The following is a 10000-nucleotide window of genomic DNA, read 5'->3' as shown; positions in this document are numbered from 1 at the left end:
GAGAGAGAGAGAGATAATACTAAAAGCATAACAAGATGGCTCATCAAAAGACAACTACAACAAAAACAGGAGGAGGAGGAGGAGGAGGAGGAGGAGGAGGAAGAAAAAGAGAGGAAGGCGGGACAAGGGAGAGAGGGAGCGAGAGAGGGAGGAAGGAAGAAGGGGTTGGTGGAGCAAAATTACAAACCCTAGGACGAACAACGCTTCCCTTTCCGTCTCTCTCTCTCTCTCTCTCTCACCCTTCCCCTCTTCCTTCCCCTCTCCCTCCCCTCTCCCTTCCCCTCTACCTGCTGACGCGCCACGCTACAACTACTACAGGTGACTCACGAATGATTCACACTCACACCGTCTCGCTTACTCACTACACACACACACACACACACACACACACACACACACTCGCTCGCTCACAAATTGATCAGAAAGAGACGAAACGGGTTCTACGCTTCCCGTCTCTCTCTCTCTCACTGACTCACACTCTCTCTCTCTGCGATTGTAAAGGAAGAGACAGGTGTGCGCGGATCACTTACCTGTAATTAGGCTACGGCAGGTGTGTCTGTATTGGTTTACCTGCCTGACTAATTAGAAGCAATGAGTGAAGTGCAGGTGACAGCGGACGGTGGAAACAGGTGACGGTAAAGGAAATTTTTTTTGACACCAAGACGGATAATTAATTAAGTTTAAAAAGGAAAGGAAGGTTTGGGAAAAGAAGTGCACGAGGAAGAATTGGAAGACTCAAGACTCCTCCGCTGCCTGTGACTCGCCAACTTCAGGAGATTATCGTTTTTTTTTTAAGGTAAAGTTTGTGTGTTGTTCTGACTTATGTTGTGTTTTAAGTGCTTTTGAATTTTTATTCACATTATTACTTTATTCATGACTGTTCCTCTCTCTCTCTCTCTCTCTCTCTCTCTCTCTCTCTCTCTCTCTCTCTCTCTCTCTCTCTCTCTCTCTCTCTCTCAAGCAAACAGCGCAGTCAAAACATATACGCTCTTAGAAAACAAAATATTTTTCAGACATTATTTACTGTACGTGTATAATAACGAGAGAGAGAGAGAGAGAGAGAGAGAGAGAGAGAGAGAGAGAGAGAGAGAGAGAGAGAGAGAGAGAGAGAGAGAGAGAGAGAAACAGACAAGACACGAAGAAAAACAAGACGCTAACAGACAGACAGACACACATAAACAGACATACATACAGACACACACAGACAGACAAGCGCAGACCCAAAATAAACGCAAATAAAGGAGGACAAAGAGTACAAGCTAAATGTTACACCATGACCTAGATAAACACCCCCCTTCCTCCTCCTCCTCCTCCTCCTCCTCCTCCTCCTCCTCCTCCTCTTCCTTCTCTTGGCTGGACGAAATATTGACTGGAAGCAGAAGGCGCCACCGAGACCCAGGCGTTTCTGTCTCCCAGGATGGACAACGCTTAGGCGACACTCCCTATTGAACCCAGGATGGTGACTGCCTCGTAGGTGAGGGCGGGAGGGAAGGTAGAGGAAGGGGGAATGGGGGAAAAGGTTATTTAAAAAAGGGAAGAGAGAGGGGTGTGGGGATGGCATGGTAGAGGAAGGGGACATTAGGGAAGGGAAGGGAAGGTAAAGGGGTGTAGAGATTGGTGACTGGTAGAGAGAGAGGAGAGGAAAGGGGAAAAATAGAAGAGGGAAGAAATGAGAGAAGGGAAGGGAGGAGTAAGGAATGGTAGAAGGGGAAGGATGGAATAATAGGAGGAAGGGGGAGGAATGAATGAAGAGAGAGCGAGAGGGATGGGGAAGGAGTGTGGTGACAAAAAGGGAAATGAGGCGAGGGAAAGAAAGGAAGGAAGGAAGAAAAGAAGGAAAGAATGAAGGAGTTAGAAGAGAGGCAAAGAGCTAGGGAAAGAAAGAAGGATAAGAGGAAACGAGAGAGAGAGAGAGAGAGAGAGAGAGAGAGAGAGAGAGAGAGAGAGAGAGAGAGAGAGAGAGAGAGAGAGAGAGAGAGAGAGAGAGAGAGAGAGAGAGAGAGAGAGACATATTATCAAGGTATTTTCTTTTACAACGTGCCTTTGTCTCACACGTGAAAATTACATTAGATTACTAAAAGGAAAAAATGAAAGAGAAAAATCCCTTACATTATAATAACACTGGTATAAGGATTCTCTCATCTTGAATAACACGATTTTCTCGCTTTTCCTTCACAATGCACCATATTTTCATCATTTTTCCCCCTTTTTTTTTTTTTACTTTTTTTTTCTCTTTCGACAAAATTCAATCTATCTAATGAATCCGTCTATTTAAATACGAAGGTTGATTTTCACTTGCATTTTAACAACACAAAGATTTACAAACGCTCTTTATAATTTATTCTTCCTGGTGTTGCTGTCCAGTGTCACTAATCTTGTTTCTGCTTATTTATCTGCATGTTTTTTGTTTTTTTTTTCATCTATTAATCTTTTAACAAATGAATTATTGCTTTAGGTTTCTAAATATTATACTGTTTGGTTGCATATTATATTTTACCTAAGAACTTGTGATTCGTTCCTCTCTCTCTCTCTCTCTCTCTCTCTCTCTCTCTCTCTCTCTCTCTCTCTCTCTCTCTCTCTCTCTCTCTCTCTCTCTCTCTCTCTCTCAGTTTCCTTTCCCCTTCACCTATTTCTTATTTTATTCATGTTATTGTTAGTGTTTTTATTTCACTCTTGTTCTTCTTCAGTTTAATGTATATTGTTCGTTCTTCTATTTATTTCTTCTTCTATTTCTCCTTCTTTATACGGTTACTGTTCTTTTTTCTTTTCCTTCCTTTCTTTTTTCTCCACCTCATCACCACCACTACCACCATCACCACCACTATCGCCACCATCACCATCAAACATAACCATTCTACCTTTTGCTCCCTCAAACCACCAAAATAACCACAATGGCCACAAGAATCTCATCGCGATACTGTACAACATATTCTACCAACTAACTTTCTCTCTCTCGTGAATGTTACGGATAAAAATTCCTGCTTCTTTTCCTCTCCTTCACTAGCTTGGTGAGGTGGAAGGCAGAATTGGTGAGTGGGGATCCTCTTTCGCCTCGTTCTCTGAAATATACAAGCAAACACCGATAATACAAGGAAATACTAGTAATATACGTAGCGGTGGCTGGGCGAGGAATACTTCAGCCGCTAACCTTATTACGAGGCACCACACCTTGTATTGCTTCTTATTTCCTGCTTCTGTTCTTCCTTCTTGCTCTTCTTTGCCGTATTTTTTTTCCTTCTATTATTTTTCATTATCTTTCTTTTTTTTTATGATTTCGTGTCCTGTCTCCTTGTTCGTTGCTTGCTTCACGTCTGTAATTTCTATGAATTATTGTTGTTGTTTTTCCTTTCTCTTCTTTCTTTTCTCTTTCTTATTTCTCTCTTTACCTTTTCTGTTATTTCTCCTCGTCTTTTTTTTTGTGTGTGTGTCCTGTGTTCTTGTTCGTTGCTTGCTTCCTCTTTCTAATTCTAATGCATTATTATTGTTGTTGTTCCTTTTATCTTCCTTCTTCTTATTTCTTTTCTTCTTATTCTATTCTTCCTGTTATTTGCGTCCTATTTTCAATCTCTGTTCTGTTCTTCCTCGTCTTTGCATCCTTTTCCTTCTCTTCTTTATTTCTCCTCTTCCTACTTTCCTTCTAGTTTTACAGTTTCTATACTTCTTTCTGCTTTCCTTTTAGTTTTATTATTATTTTCTGTCTCATTTACTCTGTTTATTTTATTTATTTCTTGCACGTTATCGTCTTTTCTCTTATCTATCTTTCTTTCTTTCTTTTATTTATTTCTTGCACGTTATCGTCTTTTCTTTTATCTATCTTTGCTTCTTTTCTTTTATTTATTTCTTGCACGTTACCGTCTTTTCTTTTATCTATCTTTTTTTTTTCTCATCTTCCTGTTTTATTCATTCAGTTGTTTGCACCCAGTTTTCAATCTCTTCTTTCTCTTCTTTTCCTTCTCTTCTTCTCTCTTATTTCTCTTCTTCCTACTTTCTATTTACTATTACGATTTTTATGTTTCTTTTCCTGTTTTCTTCTCTAGTTTTAAAATTATTTTCTGTCTCACTTGTTTCCTTCCTCTATCTTCGCATTTTTTCCTTTTCTTTTTCTTTCTTACTTCTCCTCTTTTTTCTCTTCTACTTTTACGATTCCTGTGTCTCCTCTTTCTACTTCCATTCCCAGTTTTTACGATTATTTTCCGTCTCCCATTTGTTCTCCACTTCCTTCTTTTTCTCTGTAATTTCGTCATATTTTCTTCCAATTTCCTTTTGTTCTTATTCGTCTCCTATTTCATTTTTCCATTTGTTTATCTCATATTCTCAATCTCTATATTTTGTCCTCCTCGCCTTCGGATTCTTGTCCTTCTCTTCCTTATTTATTTTTTTTTTTTTCTTATTTCTCTTTCTCCTACTTCCTACCTACTTTTACGATTCTTACATTTCTTCTTCCTACTTCTCTTCTAATTTTCACGATTATTTCCTGCCTCTAATTTGCTTCCTTCCTCTATGATTGCATTTTTTTTTTCTCTTTCACTTGTTTACGTCACATTTTTTCAATCTCTGTTCTGTTCTTCCTCGTGTTTTGCATCATTTCCTTCCTCTCCTCTTTCTAATTTCTCCTCCTACTTCTTTCTTAGTTTTACGATTATTTTCTGTCTCTATTGTGTTTCCTTCCTCCATCTTTGTACTTTTTTTTCCTTTCACCTATTTACTTCCTATTTTTCAACCTCTGTTCTGTTCTTCCTCGTGTTTTGCATCCTTTCCTTCTCCTCCTTTAATTCTCCTCTTCCTACTTCTCTCCTAGTTTTACGATTATTTCCCTGTCTCTCATTTGCTTCCTGCCTCCATTTCCTGCAGGGGGTCGAGGCGGGCAATGTCGTCAGTGGTGGAGGGTCAGGGGCGCAAGCCAGCCTGGCAGGGGAACCTCGCCAGCCCCAGCCAGCGGGTAGCGGCTCTCCTACACTCCTCCAAGCTGTCTGACCTCACCATCACCCTGCCAGGCCTCCAGAACCCTATCAAGGTGTGTTACTTCTGTTTGTCCCGTGTGCAGGTGTAGACAAAGATATTCCTCTGTCATTGTTCGTCTTTTTTCTTCTTCTTCTTCTTCTTATATTTGTTTTATATGTGTTTTCTTCTGTCATGACTACTTTGTTTTTGTCACTTTTTTTTTCCTGTCACACGTACTTTCTCTGTTACAATTGTTTCTCCTGTTTTATGTACTTTTCCTGCTACAGTAAAGTACTAACCCTGTTTACAAGTACTTCCCAGTCACGAGTATTTTTTCTGTCACATGCCCTTCCCTGTCAGAGTTAAATACTATCATTTTGCAAGTACTTTTCCTCTCATAAATTCTTTCCCTGTCATAAATACTTTCCCCTTGTCACCAGTACTCCCCACGTCACGCTAACTACCCTGTCACAAGTACCTCCCCTACCACAACAACAGCAAGGCACACTCCCCACTGTACCACTCCACCACACTGCCGCATCCCTAAAGAAGAACACCACAGCACCACACTCCACCTTCCTGCCACGTTCACAGCTCCACCGCCTGACACATTTCCAGCAAAGTGCTCTTCCTTCCTTCCTTCCTTCCTTCTTTCCTTCCTTCCACACCCAGCATTGTGCAATCTTCCATTCAAAGTCCTACCACACATCCCTACCACACATCCCTGCCACAGACCCATACCACACACCCATACCACACACCCCCACCATACCTACCACACACACCACACATCTCTTCCCACATCCTACCACACTCTGCCACACACCACTGTCACACTTCTCTACCACTCAACCCACCACACATCTTTACCACACACCCCTACCACACACTACTACAGCACATCCTATAGCACATAACCCTTCCAGTCACCCCTACCACACAACCCAACCACAAACCTTTCCACACATCCTGTCCACACACTCCTACTGCACACCACCACACACCCAATTATACACGCTATACCACACACCCCTACCAGCATCCCCACCACGCTTCCTACCACACCTTACCACACATTTCTGCCACACACGGCCACATCCCCTCCCCGTAACTAACTCTTTGCAAAAACTACCAAAATGAAAGCTCGCCAGAGGGACATTCCTGCCTCCGGGGAGTGGCATTAATGGAGGCACAGTAAGCCTTTCCCCCGCCCCTGGCATAGTAGCTTTTACAGTGTTACCATGTATAATCCCCTCCCCTCCCTCTCCCTCCTATTCTGTCCCTCCCTGCCCCTGCTCCCCACCACCACCACCAGCACTGCCAGTATTCCTGCTCCCTTCCCATGTACAATTCTCCCTGACTCGACCTGACTTCCTCTCCCTTCAACTGCATCATTCCTCCCTTACCTTCCAAATATTTCCCTTTCTCACGCCGTATCCTCCCTCCTATCTTTATCTCCTCCCCTTCACCTCTCCCCCCTCGTACTTCACTTTACTACAATCTCCCTTCTTCCTTTTAACAATCTCTTTAACCTCCCTCATTTCCTGTTACCCTCCGTTATCCTCCCTATATAAACACCACACACCACACCACGTCTTTCCCTCATCTCCCTCCCAACTTGTCCCTTCATCAAGTCATCCCTTCGTCTCCCTCTTCATCACCCCTTCATCACCCCTTCGTCAGGCTCACCGTCTAATCCTGGCCATGAGCTCCCCTGTGTTCGAGGCCATGCTGTACGGCCCCCTAGCGGAAGGCCCCGAGGTTACCCTGAAGGAGGACCACCCTGAGGCGCTGCAGTGGGTGCTCGAGTACATGTACCGCGGCCACACCAGACTCCCGGAGGTGGCGCTGACGGTGAAAGTGTACCAACTGGCCAGCAAGTATCAAATGGAGGCTCTCATGACACTGTGCTCTGAGGTGGGTGGGTTTCTCTCTCTCTCTCTCTCTCTCTCTCCTTCTCTCCTCTCTCTCTCTCTCTCTCTCCTCTCTCTCTCTCTCTCTCTCTCTGTCGGGACCAATTTCAACACCCGCGATTAATTAAATTGCGGCACAAAAGAGAATGAGAGAGAGAGAGAGAGAGAGAGAGAGAGAGAGAGAGAGAGAGAGAAGAGAGAGAGAGGAGAGAGGAGAGAGAGAGAGGAGAGAGAGAGAAGAGAGACATTCCTCTTAAATGAACAGCAATTTAATTCGAGAGGTTTTTTTTAATCAGTATCAACAACCTGTACACGCTGTATTTTCTCTCCCCTCTTCCTATTTTCCCCTCTATACCTTTTCCCCCTCACCCTCTTCCTATTTTTCCTCTCTATTCCCTTCTCTGTCTCCTATGCCCTATTTTTCCTTTTCCACTCTTCTCGACCCTTTCCCCTACCTCCTTTTTTTGTTTCTCCTCTCCTCTTTATTCTCTTCCATTTTCCTCTTCATATTTTCCCCTTCTCCCTTTTGTATCCCTTTCCTCTTGCTAACACTTTCCTTTTTCATGTTTACCTCTTCAGTTTTTCAACTGTCCATATTCCTCCCCTCACTTCCCTTTCCCCCACTCCACTATCTCCCCTCTCCATCTTTTTTTCCCCCACCTCCCCTAACCTAACCCCCTTAAAAGCTTGACCTGATTCAATCCCTCCCAATTTCTTCCCCAGCACTCCCCTAATAGCTAACCTATAAAATCTAACCCCTCCCCCTCTATTCATATTCTCCCTCCCCTTCCCCTTCCTGTTCCCTTCTCTTCACACACTTCTTTTTTTTTTTTTATCACACTTCTTTTTTTTTTTTATTTTACAGTGTAAGTGAAACAATATTAACATTCATACATAAAATAAAGAACACGATTGAAAAAGTGTGTTCTCCTCCTCCTCCTCCTGCTCCTCCTCCTCCTGCTCCTCCTCCTCCTCCTTTCACGGACTCAGTTCATAAAGACAGACTTGAAAGAAAACGGGGAATGTGAACTCGGGTAAAGAAAATGAAGACCCAGGAATTTACCGTGGACAGGACTGTGACAAAACACACACACACACACACACACACACACACACACACACCGTCCATCATGTTTCTTTTTCCTACGGCGGAGTTTTCATTTTTCTTTTCATTTCTTTGTTCCTTTTTTTTTCTTTTTGTACAGGAACATATAAAGTTTAATTTCTAATACTTTTCCCTGACGTCACCTTCACTCGTGTGTCGATATGAACGCGAAAGTGAAAAAATAACATCAGAAGAAAATGTTCTGATAACTTCCAGGTGAAATATTAACAGCTGTTGGAGGGATAGATAGATAGATAGATAAATAGATAGATAAAAGATAAGTAGATAGACACTTCGATAGACGGACAAATAAAAACAAACATACATGCTTGCTTACATACATACATACATTCATACATATATAAACAAGTGCATAAATAATTGAATAACTACACAAATAAAAAAAAAATATATATACAAAATACAACTGACAATCAAGTAAAAAAAAAATTGCACAAATGAGGAAAAATGTACCTGCTCAAATGAATTACAGACACGTCAAAACATTACCTGCCTATGAAAATAAACTGCACTGCTAAAATAACAAGCACGACAAATAAAAATAAAAAAAAAGACAATACAGCGTTGCAATGAACTAATTATACGTGAAGATAATTACACTGTACATAAAAATATTACATCAACATTTGTACCCACTTTTTTTCCACTTTCACTCTCTTTAATTCGCTTTAATTCACAACCCAGTATGTGCTTCCATCAATACACGCCGACACTGCGCCATTTCCCATATTAAACGGCGGGCAATATAGGAGTTAATAACACACGAATGGTGAAAACTGCCACACATCATGAATATGGCCACGCTCACACAGCAAAGGAACACAACGGAACACAATAGAAGAACAAGCATCTGCAGACGTATTGGCCATTACGAGAGATTTTTCATAACTTACATTATCTGATCTAAAGTGGATAGCTGGGTAGTAAAGGCAAAGGCTCCTCCCCATTAACTGTTCTTTCTAGTTAAGTGTTTCAGTATTACGTATGTTGCCATTAAAATCTTGAGGTTTCCATTAAAATCTTGAGGTTTACAGAGCGCAGGTATACAAGTCTCAAGGAATGTAGGCTACATCTTGAAAAGCAGACATGAAGAAGTGATGCAGGTCAGAAAACGTGAATCCTGCCCAGTGCTGATGTCAAACGGAGGGAATAATAATAGATAGATGATTACTAAATTAAGTAAATGAATAAATAAAATAAATTGTAGCAGATAAGACTGTCTTAAGCTACACTATCTAATCTCATCATGGTTCTCCGGACTCTTGGCCAGCGGTGAGGGCCGAGACAGAAAGGCGTCCATGCCACTGCCCACCGCCGCTACCATCACAATCACTCACGACGATTTTCTAAGCCCTATGCCATAAAACTTCCCATTATGAATACCAATAGTTTTCCTACATTGAATATAAGAAGCTCAGTAAAATATGGGCAGTCATATAAAATGTAAAACGGATGGAACAGAATAGCGGTAAGAATGACAGTCTGGCAACCATGTGTGTTCCCTGTCCGGCGGCGTCACCACGCAGCGCGCGGGTCAGCGACACACATCTTTCACTACACACCAAAATACGCGCCCATATAATTTAATTACACACCTTCAACATACCTCCCGCCACAGAGAGCAGGCCTCGGACAGCACTTCGGCGGTCCTATTTAGTTATGACAGCCAGGTATTAGAGAAAGGTAATGGAGAAAGCACAAAATCCACATGCACGAACTCCTCACACTCACTCCGCGGCACTGCCTGGGCCCAACGGCTGGGTGAGTCGCGACGCTTCGGTTCGCCGTTTCGAACCTGCTCGATACATGAACAATACGAAAAAAACTGAAGCAACTCAGCAAGAATACAGAACGCAGAGAGGATTAAAGCGGGTATGTATGGAGAAACATGCGTTCAAAGGGCTAGTATAGAACATTGCCCGAGCGATAAATGAATAAATAAATAAGCAAACTGGTAAATTAAAGTTCTTACAACCGATTCAAACACTCGAGAAAATCCTTTGACGAACCTTATTCCATC

General features: G+C 42.2%; 1 protein-coding gene across 1 annotated transcript in view; it reads left to right on the top strand.

The window, feature by feature from the left end:
• The first annotated feature begins 363 nt into the window (after window positions 1-363).
• LOC135111475 (BTB/POZ domain-containing protein 6-A-like) overlaps window positions 364-10000 on the top strand; it is a 15390-nt gene continuing 5753 nt past the window's right edge. Inside the window, exons 1-3 of the mRNA XM_064024795.1 lie at window positions 364-796; window positions 4852-5014; window positions 6625-6858. Of these exons, the coding sequence (XP_063880865.1) occupies window positions 4868-5014; window positions 6625-6858 (381 nt within the window). The 5' untranslated portion in view covers window positions 364-796; window positions 4852-4867. The remainder of the gene's footprint in view (window positions 797-4851; window positions 5015-6624; window positions 6859-10000) is intronic.

Source organism: Scylla paramamosain, chromosome 22 (assembly GCF_035594125.1).
Source record: "Scylla paramamosain isolate STU-SP2022 chromosome 22, ASM3559412v1, whole genome shotgun sequence".
Lineage (NCBI taxonomy): Eukaryota > Metazoa > Arthropoda > Malacostraca > Decapoda > Portunidae > Scylla > Scylla paramamosain.
The sequence above is the reverse complement of the archived record's forward strand: the minus strand, read 5'-3'. Positions and strand labels throughout refer to the sequence as shown.